Source organism: Nycticebus coucang, chromosome X (genome assembly GCF_027406575.1).
Source record: "Nycticebus coucang isolate mNycCou1 chromosome X, mNycCou1.pri, whole genome shotgun sequence".
NCBI lineage: Eukaryota > Metazoa > Chordata > Mammalia > Primates > Lorisidae > Nycticebus > Nycticebus coucang.
The window spans coordinates 180,379,017-180,399,802 of NC_069804.1; the positions used below are offsets into that span (position 1 = coordinate 180,379,017).

The 20,786-nt window shown below is 47.6% G+C and overlaps 1 protein-coding gene across 1 annotated transcript in view; it reads right to left on the reverse strand.

Moving 5' to 3' along the window:
• Nucleotides 1-539: 539 nt before the first annotated feature.
• LOC128577102 (melanoma-associated antigen 8-like) overlaps nt 540-20,786 on the reverse strand; it is a 58,932-nt gene continuing 38,685 nt past the window's right edge. Inside the window, exons 2-3 of the mRNA XM_053579119.1 lie at nt 2,270-2,345; nt 540-1,590 (exon numbers count right to left, since the gene is read on the reverse strand). Coding sequence (XP_053435094.1) covers nt 540-1,553 — 1,014 coding nt within the window. The 5' untranslated portion in view covers nt 1,554-1,590; nt 2,270-2,345. The remainder of the gene's footprint in view (nt 1,591-2,269; nt 2,346-20,786) is intronic.

Genomic DNA, 20,786 nt, shown 5'->3' on the forward strand with positions numbered 1-20,786 from the left:
GGACCTTAAATTCCTCCTACACTCTCAGGTAAGCCAAGCAAGTTCACTCCACATGGACAAGTATATAGGAATTTTATTGAAAAGAAGGTAAAAAGGGATAAGATGCCAAGCAATAACCATCTTTAAACTTTATTTATTTCATAACTACATATATTTGAATGCAAAGTTCTTTCATGTTTCTAAGAAAATTCTTATTTGGATAAAATTCCAATTTCGTTCCAGATAACTAAACAAAATGAAAGCCTTCCCAATTTGTTTTATAAAATAGCAAAGTCTTACTTTTGATAAGCAATATTACAAAAGAGATCAACATCATTCTCCAACTTAGAATAAAATTTGAAATGTTTCAAAAGGAAAACAGATCAATTTCTCAATCACCCCAATATAACAGAGCACAAAAAAGTTATAGACTGGTGGTTTCCCCAATATACTCAGGCCCCTGGCCACTACTCTCCTCAAACACAGGGGGAAAAAAAACAAAAACAAAAAAAAAAACCTCATTTCTGATTGGTCAGAGAAGCTAGTGGAAGGGGCCCTTGTTACTCACTGGCCCTGGCCCACCCTTCACCCCCGGCAGCAACTCCTGCACCCTCTCCCACTTCCTCATCTCTCAGAGCCTCTTCATACAGGCGTGGGAAGGACCTGCAATTGGTCCCATTGATCTTAGCCACATACTCCAAGACTTTCATCTTGGTGGTTTCAGCAAGGGCCCTCGGACCCCACAGGAACTCATAGCGCACAGGATCACTCTGGGGCACCTGCTGGTATACTAGGTAACCTTCCTGCACCCAGTTGTGGGTGATGAGCTTCCGGGGCTCCTCATAGATGTAATGCTCCCTCTCAGGCTCCACCCCAATCACACGCAGAGCATCCCAGATGACCTCCTCTGGGGCGCAGTTGTTTTCCATGAAGATCAAACCCAGGATCATTATCAGGAGGCCAACCTTGGGCAGGCTGTACTCATCATTCAGCTCCTCGTGGTAGGTGAGGCCCACGGAGGTGACGAGGACGTAGCAGTGGCTGGCAGGCTCCACTTCCTTCACGTCAACGCCAAAGATCAGCTGCAAGCAATCGGAGGCTTCCCTGAAGATCTCAGAGAAATGATCTCTGTAATCTTGGATGACACTATTCAGCATTTCTTCTTTGGTGATGGGCTCCTTCATTCGATACTTGAACAGCAGGAGATGAATCAAATCAGATATCTTATCTTCTATGGCATCTTGCAGCAAGGATTCGTGGTTTGCCAGCTCCAGCAAGGTGCTTGGCCCCTCTGCTCCCTGGCTGCTGGAGCCGTCACTGGACTGGCGCTCAAGAGTGGGGGCCAGGCCAGTGTGGGAGGAGGAGGCTCTTTCAGGACTCTGGGGAGGACTCGCTGTGGCACCAGCTGGCACCTCCTCCAGGGTGCCCGGGACCACAGCAGAGGAGGAGGCAGCCGCTTCCTCCTCCTGAGCACTGGGACCCTGTGCATCCTCTGGGGCCTGCACCTCTCCTTGGGCCCGATGTTCACGTCTGCGGCGATGATTCCTGGGATGGTGGTGGCGGTGGCGAGGCATGATGACTCTGCTTAGGGACAGCAGGCAGGAGCTTGGCCTGGGGAGAGAGTCAGCATGTCAGTGGCCTCAGTAAGAATCACACCTTAGGGCTTTAACGAAGTCCAACCTACAGGCTTTCTCCTAAAGTTGGTGCTCGGGTGGCCTCCCAGGGTTCCTGTCCTGCTTAGCCGGTCCCCTGAACACCTGAAGGAGGAAGGAGATGTTGCCTCAAGGAGCAGCAGGCTGGCAGAGCACGAGGCTCCGGGTCTGAAAATAGGCAGATGGGCCAGTCTCTACCGGGTCTCCCCTGTCCTGGGGTGGATGGTCCCCTCCATGCTCACGCAGGACCCTCACCTTTCTCCTGTGGACCCTACACCCCACCCCTCTGCTGGCCTGAGAAACTCTCAGAGCAAGGGCTCACATCCCTGAGATGGAGCAGAAGGTCATGGGTGGGCCGCACATCTGGCCACAGCTGGCCGGGGGCATCCTAGAGAGGACAGAAAGATTTAGTGGGATCCTGTGGATCCTGCTTGGTCCTCACCTGGATGCCTGCAGGAGCCTCCATCTGTTGACCCGAGGCCACCTCCCTAAAACAAGGCCCTGTCTTCCCGAGTCACCAGAAGAAGTGAGGGGAGGCCATTCACCCACCACTCTCTGCGTATTTCCCCAACTGACATGAGGGGGACAGCACAGCTGGGTCCTGCGTGTTAGGTGAATGAGGTCCCCTTAGTCCTCACCTTGAGTCCTGGCAGGGCCTGGGATCCTCTCTCTGCTCAGCTGGGTGCAGCCCCCTCAGACCAAGGCTTTGCCTTCCTAGGACCACGGAACCAGATATAAGAGAGGGAATCTCAGCCTGACCCTGCCCAGGCTGTCCAGGGCTGTTATCAGGGCGGGGGCTGATTTCTGTGGGGCCTCTGGTTGTGTTGTCAGCTGAGGGCACTTTCAGTCCTCCCTAGGGGCACAGCTTGGGCCTGACAGATCCTGGGACTCTTTCCTCTGCTAGTTGTCCTCACTCAGGGACCAAAGTGCTCATCTCCCTGAGTACTGCGCCCCCAACTTCGTGCCAGAAAGGAGCCACGCCATATGCAACCCTGCCAGGGCCTCCCAGGTCTGAGAACAGTAGAGGACCGGCTCTCAGCCGGCCCTTCTTCTGGGGGAGGTGACAGCACCTTGTGCCTTCAGTCCTCACCAACGTTCCCCCTGTGATTCCTGCCCAACCCGGGACTCCCCCCTCTGTTGGCTCCATGACTCTCTTGGACCAAGGCCATCTCCTCCCACACTCTGAAGGCAGAAGCACAGAGGCATCACATCTAGCCACCCTGCCCAGGGCCTCTCAGTGCCAAGGTCCCCTGTGTTCTAGAGTGTGTTGTCCTCCCTCGTGTCCCCTTGACCCCTGGCAGGCCCTGGGCCCACAGTCCCCTGCTGACCTGCGGCTTCACCCCTCAGATTCCCCAGCTGAACTCGGGATGCGCCTCCTTGTGAAATTTCTTCTGTGGCCTCCCAGGGTCACAGCAGGGACAGGGGTGATTGTATGGGGCCTTCAGTCCTCCTTCAGTGTCACAACTTCCTCCCACCAGAGCCGGGCCCTCTCCCCTCTGACCTGACGTCTGGACCTTGGACCGAGCCCCTTGCCTCTGTAAGACACCCCGCCACCCGCCCCCGCGGAAGTCAGTGGACTTCACATCCGGGCCCCCATACTCCCCAGGGCTCCCAGAAGGAGTGGAGCTGGATTATCCGGGCCCCTCTACCTGGGGGTGGGGCCTCCTCCGTCCTCCCTCAGCTTCTCACTTTCACTCCTGACAGAGCTGGGCCTTCTGCTTTAAGCCAATCACACATCTGGACCTCAGAACAAGGCCCTTGCCTCTGTTAGCCCCCTGAGCGGAAGTCAGTGGACATAACACCCAGCCCCAGCCCCCCCACCCTCGCCGCCACCCGGAGCTTCCCAGAGCTAACAGCTGGGATCAAAATTTTCTATGGGGCCACCTATCATAAAGTGGCAGAGCAATGACCACCCCCCCGCCCCACGCTCCTAGGCTCAGAGTTTGCCCCAAGTTTCACCAGGCTCTGACTCCCAAAGTCCCCTGAGGAAAAGCTCACGGGAGGGTCTCAGCCTCACACAGGTAGCTCAGGCCCACAGCAGGGGAGAGCTGGATTATTGGGGTCCCTCTACCTGTGTGGGGCCCCCCTCAGTCCTCTCTCTGCGTCTCACTTTCACTCCCGACAGAGCCAGGTCCTCTCCCCTCTGTGGATCTCCAACCCGGAACTCAGAACCAGGCCCTCGCTTCTCTCAGGCCGCCACGTGGACCTCAGTAGACGTCACATCCCGCCGCGGCCTCCCACCTGTGGGGCTTCCGAGGACCGACCGAAGGGGTGCAACAGGATGGGGGTTGGGGACGCGGGGTCAGGGACAAGGAGGGACTGTGAGCCACTCTGGGGATGTAGTGGGGGCCTCTAGCTCCTCCCTTCGGGCCCGAGCGGCCACCCGTCTCGTCCCACCAGGCTGTGACTCCCACAGCGCCCTGAGGAAGGTGGGGGAGGGGCCCAGCCTCACACGTGGGTCTCGGGGGGCCCACAGCAGGGTGAGAACTGGATTACGGAGGTCCCTGTACCTGGAGTGGGGGCCTCCTCAGTCCTCCCTCTGCATCTCACCTTCACCCCTGACAGAGCGAGAGCCTGTCTTTCCGCCGATGTGAAGCCCGGACCTCCGAGCAAGGCCCTCGCTTCTGTCAGCCCCCCACCCGGAAGTCAGTTGATGTCACTTCCAGTTCCCGGCACCCGGAGGAGGCTGGGATAAGGATCGATTGTGCCCCCCTCCCCCATCAGGCCACCTGGGCCCCACTCTCTGCGGACCTGAGTGCCCCTGGGTCTCACGGGGCTCAGCCTCCCACAGTCCCCCAAGGTGGCCATAAGGGCAGGGCAGTGGTCAGGGGGCCCACATGTCAGGTGTCCCAGGGCCGCCAGCAGTGGTTGAATTGCACCCCGAGGGCCCTGTCTGTGGGCCGTGTGGACCCTCAGTCCTGGCTCCCGAAGGCCCTCACTATGGCTCTAGGCTCTTGGACTAAGTGCCCGGCACTAGGTGCCCTGTCCCTGCCACCCCTGAGCATTTGCTCCCCTGCAATCCTTGCGGAGAATGGCTGCGGGTCCCAGGCTGGGTGCCTGGTCGGTACTGCAGTGCCTGGGATTGTAGCGGCCTGTGGGGCAAGCCACCTTCCCACGGGCTCTTTCCCAGTCGCACACAGACTTTGAAGCCTTTTTGTCCTACAAGATTTGCTTTCTACACCAGAAAGGCTGAGCAGGGCTCGGCACCCATAGCACAGTGGTTACGTACGCCACACGCACCGAGGCTGGCAGGTTCGAACCCGGCTCGGGCCAGCTAAACAATGACAACTGCGACAACAACAACAACAAAATAGCCGGGCGTTGTGGTGGGCGCCTGTAGTCCCAGACACTTGGGAGGCTGAGGCAAGAGAATGGCTCAAGCCCAAGAGTTTGAGGTTGCTGTGAGCTGTGCTGCCAGAGCACTCTACCGAGGGCAACAAAGTGAAACTCTGTCTCAAACAAAGAAAGGGTGGCCCCTGTGGCTCAGTGGGCAGGGCGCTGGTCCCATGTACCGAGAGTGGCCTGTTCGAACCCCGGCCCCGGCCAAACTGCAACAAAACAATAGCTGGGCATTGTGGTGAGCGCCTGTAGTCTCAGCTGGTCTCCAGGAGTTGGAGGTTGCTGTGAGCTGTGTGACGCCCTGGCACACTGCCGAGACCGTCTCTTCAGAATAAAAAAAAGGCTGAACAGCAGCAGAGGATTTGGTGAATCCTGCTTTCTGAAGTTATCTAACATTTCAGTCATGTTTGGTGATCTTCATATTTTAATCCTCGTTCATCTCCACCACGTGCGTGTGTAGATTAGGTATGTTCTGTATATGTAGAGTATATGCATACTCCTGTTTTCATACGTAAACATGCACATGGAAGTGCACTTGTTCACTTATTTGCATAATTATATGTGTGTGTATCTGTACATACAGTATATTATACGTGTGCATATGTAGATGATAATGCAGTTATTTTACTAAAGAATATCTACTTTTACAAAGTGTGATTCTCTCTTGTACTTGTTTTATTTCTAGTTCACTCTTCATATTCCACTAAAATGATGAGTTTGGGAAGGCCAGTTCTTACCCACTGGGGCACTTTCAGGTGCTTATTTGCGGGACCCTGGAGCCACAGTGTCTCAAGCAACCCAGTTTTCCTGCTGTCCTGTACTACCCCGGGGCTACCCAGCTCTGTAATGTGAGAATCTCCCTGAGATTATGCAATAAATGGGGGCAGAAGTTTAAAACTCTCCCCCTAGACTTCATGTCCTCTGCCATCTGTGCAGGCTACAGACCTACACAAATTCCCTGCTGCTCCGCACACCCCAAACACAAGCACCAGTTCAACACAGCCTTTGCGGCCCACCGGGCTGCCCCCAGCCACCACCACCCCTGTTTTGTGAATTAGATTTTGGCACTTGATTTTAAAAATGTTTTCTTTTTCCTTTCCAAAGTTTTCCAGGATTGATTTTGGGAGTAGAACACAGCAGCTTGAGCTGGATTGTCACTTCACCATATAGGGAAGGTGCTCATTCTGTAAGCAACGTAAGTAGAATCGATATCTGTAACATTCTGGGCCTCATCAAAGAATGTGGCATAGTGGCACGTGTATTTGGGATTCTTTTCCTCTGACTCTATTGGTAAACTTGTACGATTGCTTGCCTAACGATCTTGTATGTTTTGTTAAATTTTGTTTACTGCTTGTTACATTTTAGGTTTTACGGCTGTTGTGAATCGTCTATTTTCTATTTTATGTTCTAAGGTGCTTTTGTGAGGCAAGGCTCATGATTTTGCTGTCGTGATCTTCCATACTCTGTTTTCTGAAGTCTCTTATCTGTTGGAATATTCCAGGTGTCTATGTCTTTGAATTTTCTTATTCTCAATAAACATTCTCTATTTCTTTTTAATCTCCATACCTGTTTTTCATCTTGACATCCATAGCTCTGGCTCTGGATTCCACTTCAGCTGTGGCTGGTAGTGGGGTGAGCATATGCCAGTGACTTTTCCCTGACGTGAATGAGAATGCTTCAACATTGCACATTTAAGTATGTTGGATGCCAATTTTAGGAAATGGGTGTTTCTTTTAATCCTAGTTTGCTAAAAGTTTTTAATTGAACTCACATTGAATTTCTTTCAGAGACGTTTTCTGTACCCATGAAATGATGAAATGTTTTTCCTACTCTATTTTGTATGTAGAGAATTAAAATTGATTTTTTTCTAACGTTCAGCAACGTTTTTATTCCATGGATACAGTCTGTTTGTTCATTGAATTCACTTCTGGGTTGAATACGCAGTTTTCTGTTTTGAATAATTGCTGCCATATGAGTGAACTTGGCTCAAATATGTTTTTATGGGGGTTAGGGGATCTTCATATGTTTTTCTGAATCCAAGGTAGCTAGCCTGGGAGAATAAGTTGAACAATTGCTCAATTGTGCGCTCTGCAAGAATTAAGATGGTGATTACTTTTCCGCAACCACTTGGTAGACCCGACCTCTAGAACTGCTTGTTTTGGAATTTGGAGGGTGGCTTGAGCTTTGAGCACGTTTTCAGTTTTGGATGTACCATGGTTTCTCCATTCATTTGTTGAAAGAAGTCTTGGGGGTTGTGAATAAGCTGCTATAGATTTGTACATTTTTTGCATGTGTGATCATACATTTTCACTTTACTTAGGTAAGGCCTAGCTGTAGGATTGCAGAGTCTAATGGAAAGTCTATGTTTACCTATGGAAGAAATGGCCAAGAAACGGCCTTTCAGAGAGTCCGTAACATTTTTCTTCCCTACTAGCAATGAATGAGAATGACACATTCCCTCCAGCACTTGGTATTTTCAAGTATTTGAATTTGAGCCGTTCAAAATACATGTGTGGTGGAATCTTCTTGCTGTTAGCACTTGCATGTTTTATTGCACCATCACAGTGAGCATCTTTTCATATGCTTTTGTTGTGATCTGTATATCCTCATTGGTGAAGTGTCTTCGAGTCATTTGCATATTTTTCTTGGATTGTTTATTTTCCTATTACTGATTATTAAAAATTCCTTTAGTTATTCAGACTACGAGTCCTTGATCAGTCTTGGAATTACAAGTACTTTTTTCCCAAGGTGTGACTTTTTTCTCAGTTTTGAATAGTGTCTTTTTAAAGCAAACTTTCTGTTTTAGGATAACTTTGGATTTAGAGAAATGTTGCCGAGACAGTTCAGAGTTTTTCTGTATACATCATACCCGGTTTGTGCTGTCATTAACATCATACATTTATGTGATACTTTTGGCACAACTATCAAGCCACTACTCTTCCCCAATATCCTTTTAGTATCCCATATCTCACCTAAGATAGAGTCATCACATCACATTAGGATCTTCTTGGCTGTGACAGTTTTCAGACTTTCTTTGTTTTCGATGACTTGGAAAGTGTTGAGGAATACTGGGCAGGCAGTTTGTTGAATAACCTCATTTGAGATTTATCCGAGTTTTCTTACAGTCAGACTTGGCTGATAGGTTGGGGCAGGAAGACCAGAGAGGGGACCTGCCATTCCCTTCTCACCACAACCCATGGAGGGCACAGCCTACTGTCATGGTTTGTCACCCCGTTGATGTTCACTTTGATCGCCTGGCTGAGGTAGGGTTTGTCAGGGTCCCCCTCTCTAAGAAGGTGCTTTCCCCTTTCATATTGTGCTTTGTAGAAGGAAGTCGTAGGGGCACCCCCATTTGCGGTGTGGGGTGTCATGTTCCACCTCCTTTTGAGCTGGCTGTATCTACACAAATGATTTGGAATTCTGTTCAATGGGAGATTTCTCTATTCTCACCCATTCATGTATTTGTGTAACCATTGATTTATCTTAGCATGAACTCACAGTAATTTATTTTATGTTTTGGTTATAGTCCAATACTACTGTATTTTCTTGCTCCAATCGTTCCATATTTGGGCACTGGAAACTCTTCAGCTGGCTTTTAAGTCCCTTTCACATACCTTTCCGGGAAGATGGTGCAGGCTCATTTGTATATTTCCTGTTCCTGTCACAGAATAAACCACTTTTCCATGGATTTCTGATTCCGTAATAGGAGAATCATACCAGAAACGTAGATGTGGGTGCTAAGCATGCTTATTGTTACTGGAGATTTGTTTCTCCACCTGTCTCAGCTGACACAACGAGGAAATATATGTGTCTCTTAATCTGTGTGCACACGTAACCACAGATGCTTATGTGTGCAACCACCTGTATATATATTGAGGTGGACACGAACTCTTACTTAGGTCTCCAACACTAATTTGTTACCTTAAGGAGCTGACAGAATGAGGAAATATATGTGTCTCTTAATCTGTGTGCACACATAACCACAGATGCTTATGTGTGCAACCACCTGTATATATATTGAGGTGGACACGAACTCTTATTTAGCTCTCCAACACTAATTTGCTACCTTAAGGAGCTTCTGCTCCATGGTGATGTACATCTGTATTGCTTACAGAATTGTAGGCACCCCACCCCTATGGCACCATAGTCCCAGATACTCATCATAGAGGTTGTTCTATACATACACTTCTAACACGGTTTTATTATGTTTTCTCATATCCTATATTCCACTCTGGCATTGCTTGACCTCCTAGTTTTTAAAAAATTGCATAATTAAGGTTCACTCTTTCTGCCTCAAAGTTCTATGTGCTTTGACAAATGCATAGTATCATCCAGCATTTTGACAATGTGAATGTGTAATCTACCTTGACGCAATGAACTTGATCTCTATGGTATCGTGCAGTGTTGTTTCACCACCCTAAGAAATCCCCTGTGCTTATCCTTGCTTATTCTATCAAAACCTACTTCCTGAAAAAATAAAATAAAAATCCTTCTTCCTACCACGACCCCTAGCAACAATAAATGTTTTTACTGTTTCTGTAGTTTTGCCATTTCTGGCTCCTTCCTCTTAACACTAAGGATTCAAGAATCATTCGTATGGCTCAGTGCCCATAGGTCAGTGTTTAGGGTGCTGGCCACATACACCAGGACTGGCGGGTTCAAACCCAACCCTGGCCAGCTAAAACAACAATGACAACTGCAACGACAGCAAAAATAGCCGGGCATTGTGGCCAGCACCTGTAGTCCCAGCTACTTGGGAGGCTGAGGCAAGAGAATCGCTTAAGATCAAGAGTTTGAAATTGCTGTGAGCTGTGATGCCAGGGCACTCTACCGAGGGTGACATAATGAAACTGTCTCCAAAAAAAAAAAAAAAAAAACAAACCAGGCAGCGCCTGTGGCTCAGTGGGTAGGGCATCAGCCTCATATACCAAAGGTAGAGGGTTCAAACCCAGCCCCAGCCAAATTGCAACAAAAGAGTAACCAGGCGTTGTGGCAGGCACCCGTAGCTCGGCAGCTAAAGCGCCAGTCACATACGCCAGAGCTGGTGGGTTCAAATCCAGCCCGGGCCTGCCAAACAACAATGACAACTACAAACAAAAAATAGTCAGGCATTGTGGCGGGCGCCTGTGGTCCCAGCTACTTGGGAGGCTGAAGCAAGAGAATCACTTAAGCCCAAGACTTGGAGGTTGCTGTGAGTTGTGACACCATGGCACTCTACCCAGGGCAACAGTGAGACTCTGTGTCAAAAACACAAAAAGAAAAAAGAAATAAAACATTACAGATACAGTTGAAATGCATTGTGTAATTGTAATCCTCCATCATTCACAGTTAAGTAAAAATAAATGACTAAGAGTTACGCATACTCTTATTTGACATCAGAGGATTCATATGGGTGAGAAACCCTATGACTGCAAGATATGCGGAAAGGCCTTTAGAATGAGCTCACGACTTAAGCAACATCAGAGAATCCACACTGCAGAGAAACCCTACCAGTGTAAGGTAGGTGTGGGAGGGCCTGCAAACGGGTCTCACATCTTACTGTACATTATGGAGTTCATACTGATGAAAAACCACATGAATGAAAGGAATGTGGGAAGGCTTTCAGTCATTACTCACAACTGATTCAACATCAAGTACTTCATACTGAGGAAAAGCCCTATGGATATAAGGAGCGTGCGAGGACCCTAAGTCACAAATCAACTACTGTTCAACATCAGAGAATGCACACTAGAGAAACACATGTGAATATAATAAATCAGCACTTAACCCTTGTTAACCATCAGAGATTTTATGCTGGAAAGCAACCACATGAGCGGAAGTAATGGAGAAAGCTCATTAGCTTAGGCTAATCACAACTCTTAACCACTTGGAGGAAGACCTGTAATGTAGGTGAGAAAGCCTTCATTTAGATGTTATATTTTATTCTAAGTCTGAAAATATGTATCAAAGAAAAATTTTTATGGATGAAAATTGTTCAGATCACGATTATCAAAGAAGCAGGAAAAGGCTGGGAAAATTTTGTTCCCCAACACATTCCAGGATGACTTTCTAACCACAGTGTAATAATTTTAACAAGAGTCAATGTATTAGTTCTCTTAGAAATTAAAACAAAAGTCAAATTATGATTTGATTAACAAGCAAATAAATCATGTGATCCCCATGAATGGTAATGGAAAGAATGAATCCAGAGGTTTACACTCAAGAGACATGAGGTGTGGCCTACAGCCAAAGCGATGGGAGATGTAGCCAAAGTTTCACCTAGAGGAATTTTTACAGCTTTTAAATGCAAGCACATTACATGAAAACCTGAAAGATTCAACTATAATACACTACCAAACACCCAGGCAGTGAAAAAAAGTAACAAAATCAGAAAATGGTGATAATAGTGAATAGAAAATGATAATCATCTTTCAATAATCTCAGTCTTTGTTTCTTCCTGATCCAGGAATAATTTAAATTTAGGAAAGTGTTTCTTAACTTGTACAATGTTAAATTATTTGGGGTTATTTCACATGACTGTCACAAATGCTTGCCGGCCTAGCAGGCATAACCAAGCGCTCTTGTTTCTGGCAGCAGTGTGTCTTACCTTATCTGAGGCCATCAGATGCGAATTTTCCAGCCTCCTGTACAGCTCAGAGTGGCCAGTATAGGCCAGTGTTGGGCAGGGGAATCTTCTGGGACTACTGGGAAATATTCTACTCACTCAGAAGAGACAGATATATTGTGGAGACGCCATCCCCTCTCACTGTTTTTAAACATTTTCTTATGAGAACTTGATGCCTGGAGCTGCTGCAGCTATCTTAGAACCAAGAGAAAACAGAGGACCTCAGCAAAGCTGACCTGGAACCTGACGACCCTGAGCTACAGGGTCAATTCTGGAATTGCCTCTTTGATGCCTTGTTATGTTAAAAAAAAATAAACTTGTTGAAGTTCCTTTTATTTAGATACTGTATAAACTTGCAGCAAAAAGCATCCTAATGGCGTAACTTCAGAATTTATTTTGTTATGATTGGCAATTTTGCCTGAAAATATCTACTTTGTCAGTTTGGCTTTGTGGATTTTTGTGTATGTTCCATGAATGCTGAAAAAATATGTATTCTACATTTGTGGATGTAAGTTTCTAAAGTAAGTTTATTGAACAGGCAGATTACAATGATATTCTCCACGTTTTTGTATGACATAGCATACATAGTATAATGCTAAAATTGAATTTTTTTTTGCCAAGATCTTGAATTTCCAGAGATTTTTGCTTTTTAATTTCTGTTGTTTAGCCAATAGTGACATATTACTAAACCTCTGTTTATGGATCGTATCTTTTATCATTCCATAATATCCCATTTTGGCTGGTCCAGGGGTTTACAAACCAAATCAAGGCTGCTGCCTATTTTTAACGCAAGGTCTTACTGGAACACGGCATGCTAACTATCTGTGACTGCTTTTGTACCACAATATCTGGGCTGAATAGTTGCAGTAGAGAACATATGGCCACAAAACCTATATTTACTACCTGGTTCTTTAGATTAAAAGTTTGCCAACGCCTATCTTAGGGTAATTCTATTTTTTATTTGTTTGTTTGTTTGGGGTTTTTTTTTGCAGACAGAGTCTCAACGTGTCGCCCTTGTTAGAGTGCTATGGTGTCACAGCTCACAGCAACCTTAAACTCTTGGGCTTAAGTGATTCTCTTGCATCACCCTCCCAAGTAGCTGGGACTGCAGGTGCCAACCACAATGGCCAGCTATTTCTTTGTTGTTGTTTTTGCATTTGTCATTGTGACCCAGGCTGGGTTTGAAACCACCAGTCTTGGTGTATGTGGCTGGCACAATATCCACTGTGCTACGGGCGCCGACCCCTTAGGTTAATTCTTTTGGTATCTTATTTCAACACTTAATACTAATTAATGGTAATGATTTATCTTTGTTTTTTTTTTTTTTTTTTTTTTGAGACAGTCTCAACTTTGTTGCCCTCAGTAGAGTGTGGTGGTGTCATAGCTCACAGCAACCTGAAACTCTTGGGCTTAAGCAATTCTCTTGCCTCAGCCTCCCAAGTAGCTGGGACTACAGGTGCCCACCACAACACCTGGCTGCTTTTTATTGCAGTTTTGCAGTTGTCATTATTGTTTAGCCAGCCCAGGCCAGATTCGAACCTGCCAGCTTTGGTGTATGTGGCTGGTGCCATAGCCACTGTGGTACAGGCACTGAGAGAAAATTTTTATTTTTTGATAGAGAAAGGACTTAGTTTCTTAATAATCTAAACTGTTAAAGTGTTACATTTTACGAATGACTCAGTTTATGGTTTTTAAGGTTTTAAGTTATTGAAAAGTGTTTTGAAACTAATATAGGCTTTATTTTTGGAATATTTCTTATTTATTTTACCTCTCACATAGCCACCTGGTATTAAAGATGGCTAGAAGGGATAGAATTTATTTGTGCCCTTGATTTATTTACCAGGTGCAAAGTTTAAGGCAAAAACTTTGGAGGGTTTAGTTTCTCTCAGAATAGCCAGAGGGAAAAGTTGGTGTAGGGAAGAAAGAGCCATGTGGGTTAGACTTTGTCCTGTAGCTGCTGGTTTAGGCAAAGAGAACAAGCTCTTAGGCTTTTCCACGGCCACCTGTCTGACCTTAGCATTCAGAGGCTCAAAATCAAGAACATGAGCTTATAGTTAAATCTAGCAAAATTCAGAAACATTATAGAGCTGGCAGTTTTACAATTTCTGAACATCTGAATTTTAATAACTGCTTTAAACTTAGTTTTATTTATTAAAGAATACTAGAGTCAGCTGAACAAAATGGTATCTGAGTTTTTTATTCCGTTTTCCTGATAAAATATTTGATTTAAACATTTATTTCTTCTTTTCAAAGTCAATTAGAGCTTTTTGGCATATTCTGATAGTGAAATATTATGGGCATATGACATATATAAACATAGCGGTAGATACATAGATAGAAACAGCGTTTACATTTCCTGGCTTTCAAATATATATTTTTATTTAGACTATTAATCTTAGGTTACCTAGGTTTTAGTTATTAGTGTAAGTTATTTTTCCATTAACCATTTTTCTATTTTGTAAATTAGATTTTATCAAGAAAAAATAAAGATACGTATTTTAACCTGATTTGTTGTTTAAACTATGCAACATCATTATTACAATTCAAGGATTTATTTAAAGGCTATTTTTCTTCAGAGTCAAGATAATTTTTTAAAGTCTGAGAAAGAGCTTATAGTGTTAAAGGAGGTAGGTGTTTAACTTAACCTTGAAAATTTATTCAAACAGTGGGGTAGGGCCCCTACACTTGATCTTCTAGCAGGGAGAGCAGCTGTGGAATGCACAGGAGGGTGCATTTTATTTTCTCCTCCAGAGATAGAGCTAGAGATAGAGGAAGAAAATGGCTGAAAATTTAGGGAGAGCAGACAAAGTGGCTTTGGTGTTAACAGAGAGAGTGTGTTCTGAGTTTCTAAGTTATTTCTGTCTGTGAATTGTTTTATCACAGTATGGGCTACTATTCGAAAAGGTCTTTTTCTGTTTTGGGGGCCAGTTGCCGGTCCCTCCTCCTTTGGCCCATCTGTCTATCTTCATTTGCTTATCAAAGACCACTGAAGTCGGATTTGGAATTCCACTTGTGGAGTCTGAGGCTTTTTTGCAATGTTTTGGAGTTTATGTTAAATATTGGGAACTAATTGGGAGATGAAGTGTACTTCTAGTATAGATTGTCCTTCCATGGTGCCAGAATTTAAATTGGGAAAGAGGGATATATATATATATAGATATAGATATATCTTTTGTTGTTGTAGTTGTTGTTGTTGTTGTTGGGCACAGTCTCACTCTGTTGCCCTCCATAGAGTGCCGTTGCGTCACAGCTCACAGCAACCTCCAACTCTTGGGCTTAAGTGATTCTCTTGCCTCAGCCTCCCAAGTAGCTGGGACTACAGGCGCTTGCCACAATGCCCACCTAGTTTTGCTGTTGTTGTTTTCGCAGTGGCCTGTGGAATCTTTTTAATACCTACTCAGTCCATTTCCTTTGAACTGAAGCGGGAGTGGCTACTCTACAGAGAGATAGAAGTAAGCCAAAGGTAGTTGTCGCAAAAATTGTTCCACAAAAGATACTACAAAATGAGGCAAAACAAAGGGGAAACCATGGGATTTTGTAAGCATAAATGGGAAAAGTGAAAATGAAAGCAAACAAGAAAGAGATCTCACAGGCAAAAGAAATCAAAGCTAATCCCACCACAGGCTACTGCGTTTAGAAATGGCACCTTCTTCGCTCTTACACAGACATGAGTGTGACTGGTCTGTTTCTTGTCGTTAGGGGCTTTCATGGGATTGTGCTGGAGGAAATAATGAGACTGTACACCAACTTAATGAATAAATTCTAGGAAGCCTGGAGAGAGGCGGACATGGACTCACACGCCACGTGGCATAATGAGACAGTGCAGTGACTCCCTGACTTCCAACTCTCTTTGGAGGTGTTCTAAATTTTCACTTTGTTCTTCCTAAATAAAAACTCTGTTACCCTGAAACTTGTGTACATTATTTTTCTTTCTATCCACACTGCCTGCGCCACTCCGGTTTTATTTTCATTTTCCATTCACTTTTGCTTTTGGCTACCATTGTGCCTCCGTTGAACTTTCTAGCTCAGCCAAGTAATGGAACCAGGTTAACTGAGTTAAAGGAATTCGAATGCCCGACTCCCAACAAGGAGCATAAGGTCCCCAAGTGGTGGGGAGCTGATGCCCTGGTCTTCACGGTCCTATGGACCCTTTGTTGTGCCACACTCTTCTTTCAGCTCGAAGCAGCCTTCCTTGGTGGCTCATGACCCAGGAGACAGTTCCTCTATGATCTACTGGTTCCTCCAAGGCTACTGTAGTCTGTGTATGTACTGTAGGGCATTGGCTGTGGGTCCTCAGGACAAAGACACAGGGGCTGAGATTTCCGTGATGAGCCAGCTGAAAGGTTACGGAGCCAAAGATGAAAGATTCTTCTGAGGCACAAGACAAAAGGAAAATGGATGCCCGGTTTGTGAAATTAAAATGGCTTTATTCCAGGCGGCACCTGTGGCTCAGTGAGTAGGGCACTGGCCCGATATACCGAGGGTGGTAGGTTCAAACCCGCCCCGGCCAAACTGCAACAACAACACAAAAATAGCCAGGTGTTGTGGCAGGTGCCTGTAGTCCGACCTACTCAGGAGGCTGAGGGAAGAGAATCACCTAAGCCCAAGAGCTGGAGGTTGCTGTGAGCTGTGACGCCACAGCACTCTACCGAGGGTGACAAAGTGAGACTCTGTCTCATAGAAAAAAAGGGGGGGCTTTAATCCACCTGCGTACTGGTGGGATAAGATTTCCAACCGAGCCAGGAAGAAATCCACCTGTGGGTAATGGCGAATGGGGGTTTTAAAGGTCAGGAAGGTGGGAGTCGGGACATTATCTCTCCTGGGTTGGGCATCTGTTGTAAGGGTGGGCCTCTGTGTAAAGGTAAAAGGTTGGCCCATTTACCTTTCCCAGGTGGGACATCTGGTGAGGTAGGGTCGGGGATTGACCCATTCGTATTTCTTGGGTGGGATATCTGGTGGGAGAGGGTAGGGTGTTGATTCTTTAGGCGGGTCCACCCTATTTGGGTGGGGTTTAACTCTATACCAGCTGCAAAAACACTGCCTGTCTGTGAAGAGAGGGAACTGAGCTGCCCCTTCTGTGCAGAAGCAGGACGCAGAGAGCAGAGTACTATTGACGCAGCTGGAATTTCTCTGTGTCCAGTCCTCAATCTTGGGGTTCTAGTAATGAAACCACGGCCTATTCAAGTGAGAAAAAGGACAGAGCTCATTGATAAAGAACTAGACAAGAGGAAGGGGGAACAGAACCTCTAGCAACAAAGTGGGGAACCCCAGTGGGCAGCCCATGTGGGCCTTCTGTATAAAGCTTTACATACTGCTTTTCCTAGCCTCTGGCAGGGGTTTGGGGAATGCATGTCTGGCTGAGCAGACTGCCCGGAACCCTCTTCCTACGCCCTTTTGGTGCTGCCTTTCACTCCCTGGTGCATCCTAGCACTATGTCCTAGACTCTAGGACCTAGAGGCTCTGTTTGAAATGTGAGAAGCTGCTTCCTACTCTGGTTCCTCTCCTTGGAGGAGGCACAAACTGCTCATGTCTAGAAACAGCTTTTGTTACTGTGTGTCTGAGATATAACCTCCCCCCTAACTTTAATATTTCTGAACCTGTGTGTGTTTTGTGCAGGTTTTCTTTTTCCCCTGAAAATCGGTTATCATGATGGTACATCTGACATCTTGGAACTGTGCAGACATTGTATAACCTGCTCTAGCTCCTACTGGGGGGAGATGGTCAGGGCTGCTGATCCCAGGCAGGGACCAATACATTGGTTTGTGGGAGTCGGCCCTGGCCCATCCTTCAGGCCCACCCTCCCTGCAGCCAACCCACACTGCACAGCCATGTAAGGGAGAGTCCTCTGGGTGGACACTCTGCATTCCGAGGAAAGGGTCCCCCACGGGGCCTGCTCTCGGCCTCCCAGGTTCATGTTCCTAGCATGGAGAACATCCTAGGATGTTCGAGTGATGGAGTGACACTGCAAATCTTCCTGCCACAGCTTGGAATCTCAGGGGCCCTTCACCTGGACATATGGAAACCATTCTTTCTCACACCATCGTTTCCAAGATTTGAAATAGCCTAGAGTTACCCAGTTGCCAGCTGCAACCTTCTCTTGTGCCTCTAGTATTTCTAATTACTGTCTGCATTTACTCCCAGAAAGCAGGCAGAAGAGGATTTTTGTCCCCCAGGACACAATTATGTATGCATATTAATGAAAGTGGCCTCCCAGTGGTCTAGGTGAGACTCTCTAAGGTCAGTGTACCTGACTGTGCCTTTCCAAGCTGGCCCCCCGACGATCCTCCAGCACCATGATTCACTGGAATGCCATATAGTAAGCCCAAAGAAGCGTCCTGTGCCCGTGACCTGCAAGAAAAAAGTGTGGGTGCCCACTGACAATGGCTGCACCGTGAGTTAACTAGGAATCTCGAACTGAGCCCACAAAGCACAGAGACCCAGAAGTGTGCACCCACACCTGCCCGAGGCAGAGAGGGTGGGAAATGTGGCGGGAGAAGCAGCAGGCAGGGGCTGGTGTCCTGTGGCTTTAAAGGCCAGCCCGAAGAGGCAGTAGGATGCTTCTTCCCCGTGGATGACAACAGTTCACTGACGTGCATGCCACAGATAATGACACCAGGGCACTTGGGTTCTGGCAAGTCCCCGGGAGACTGCATGGGGTCCGAATGCAGACAGGCCCAGAAGGGCATCCTGCCACAGTCCAGGCAGAACAATTTCTGGTGCTGGACGAGGGTGACACTCCGGGGCTGGAAGTGAGGGATGGAGTCCAGAGGCGTGGCCAGGACAGAGGCCAGGCTTGCTGGCTGAGGGGAGGAAAGCCCCAAGGACAACAGGTCAGTCACAGTGGCCTCACACTGCTTTTTGGCGTGTGCTTGTGTTGATTTCCATTTCCATTTTTGTCCTTTTTAACAATATTTACTGCCCTCTGACTTTTCTTGCATGCTTTAAATTTTCACAAATCTCCATAGACTTCATTTTGAGTTTTAGATCTGCAGAAAAGCTGCAAAGTTGGCCGAGAGAGTAAGAGCGCGCCCAAGTACCACACAGCCAGTCCTTGGTATTGATATCGGATGTTAGTGCGCTCCAAGTGTTGCAATGAGTGAGCTAATGTTGAAAATTGTTAACTAACGTTGGGGTGCTGTTGGAACGCCTCGTGTCTCTTCTGCTGTTGCAGGACCCCATGCCGGATACTACAGTCCATTCAGTTGTCTCCTTAGGCTGCTTGCGGCTGTGACGTTCCTCAGAAGTCCCTTGTTTTTGATGAGCTTGACAGTTTTGAGCACTGGCCAGGTACATTGTAAAACAGCCCTCCATGGGGATCTGTCAGATGCTTTCCTTGTGATTACTCTGGGCTTGTTGTAGGTTCTGAGGCCTTCGTCCTCAGAGGTGATGTGATGTGCCCTTCTCAGCAGGTCCCATCCTCCCCCTGCGCTCTGCTCGCCCTCTGCAGCCTGTGGTCCGTGCTGGGGCACCCTGTCCCCTTCTGTGCTCGGCCAGGCTCCCTGGTGTGGTGATTCCATTGCTCCCTGTGCTCATCTGGCAAGCAGCTGGGCCATAGCACCTCTCCAGAACAAGGGCCCCTGTCATTGAGTGAAGTCCATATGTGATGTCACACCGAGTCCTCTTGGCCTTCCTCACTGTGGTGTGAAACCAAACAGCCCCCGAGGGTAAGATGGCAGCAACCGATAGAGGGGCCCAGCACCCGGGCTGATCATAGGCCTCCACACTCGCTCACCACAGTGGCCACTGCGGGGAGCCATGTGCCATCACCCACCCCCAGGACACACTGCACCTGAGCTGTGAAGGTCCAAGGCCATCAAGGTGTGTTGTAAACGCCCCACACATTGCCTACGCGTAACAACAACAAGATGGGGGACATGTTGTGGGAAAGACCCATGAGAAAGGTCCATGTGACAGTGTTGTGCTTTCACAGGCCGAAGTGCCACCTGTAAGACAAAATCCACTTCTGGCCTCCCCACTATGCCTGTGAAGAGCCCTGTGCGCTGCCTCCCTACTAAGGAGCCAAGAGTGCTGAAAAGGCGAGCTGGCCAGCTTGGATTTGCTGACCAGAAGCCCTTCTTTCTCCAGCTAGTAGAGTCCCTGTCAACAAGAGCACCCACTGAACATCTCGGAGCCAGCCGTCTCGCACTCATCCAGGGCTGGTACTCCTTCAGCTTCGCCCGCTGCCCGTGTCCCCCAGTTATGTACCTTGCTCTGCTCCTTACCCTGCTTGGCTGCTGCCTCGCTCGTGGGCCTCACCCTCACTTCAACAGGAAGGCGGAGTCACTGAGGTTGAACAAGGAGGGTGAGTACGGGGCTTTGAGCCTGGGCCAGCAAGTATGGCAGCTGCCTGGGGCAGCCTGGAGAGCCCGGAGTCACAAGGCTCAAGGAAGGGCTGCACCCTTCTCCCTGAGCACGTCCTTCCCGAGTGCTCTGCAGAGCCTGCTTTTGTGCATAATGTCTGAGCAGGGCTCAGGGGATTCAGGAACATGACTGGTTGGTTCCAAGTTCTCCTGGGCCAGAAGAGGTGGTGGTTGGCACATGGCTACCCTGAGGCCTGTCCCTGTAATGGCCAAACCCCAGCACCATCAGGAGGCCACAGCTGCAGAGGACGCTGTGGTGCCCCTGGAGAGAGCTCAGACTGGGGGCGCCCCAGCAGGGAAGGGGCTCTGGGCTTGGCACAGGCCTCACTGAGGCAGCTGCCCGCCCTGCCTCCCAGGGCCTGCTGTGCAGTGTGGCTCTCTGGTAATACTGGACCTCTCCGCCCTCGGCCATTTCCGAGGCTCTTCCCCATCTAAACGCTGTGAACCTGAACCCAATCTCTGTACTTGGTCCTCAGGCCAAAGGATCTGGCTGTGTTGCGAGAGGCGTGTGTGTGTAGAAAAGACCCAGACTGTAGCCTATGCCAGGCCCACCTGCCAGCAGGGGGACCTTTGACAAGGGTCACAGCAAGCCCAGATTTGTTTTCTTCCACTGAGAGCTCGCTCACCAGAGTGGCCGGCAGGTCGGTCACAGCAGTCGGCTAAGCCAGGTTTGGCCCAAGTGCTTGACACTGTTCTTCTGCAAACTCGGTTGGAATTTAGCTGGTGAATTAACAATGTGAGAGTTTAACGGTCTGAGAGAAAGCTAACAATTTAAATTTAGGAAATGTAGCTGAGAACAAAGAAATTGAGGTGATTCTCTGTCACTTGCAATTGTGCTGCTTCATGAGAGCT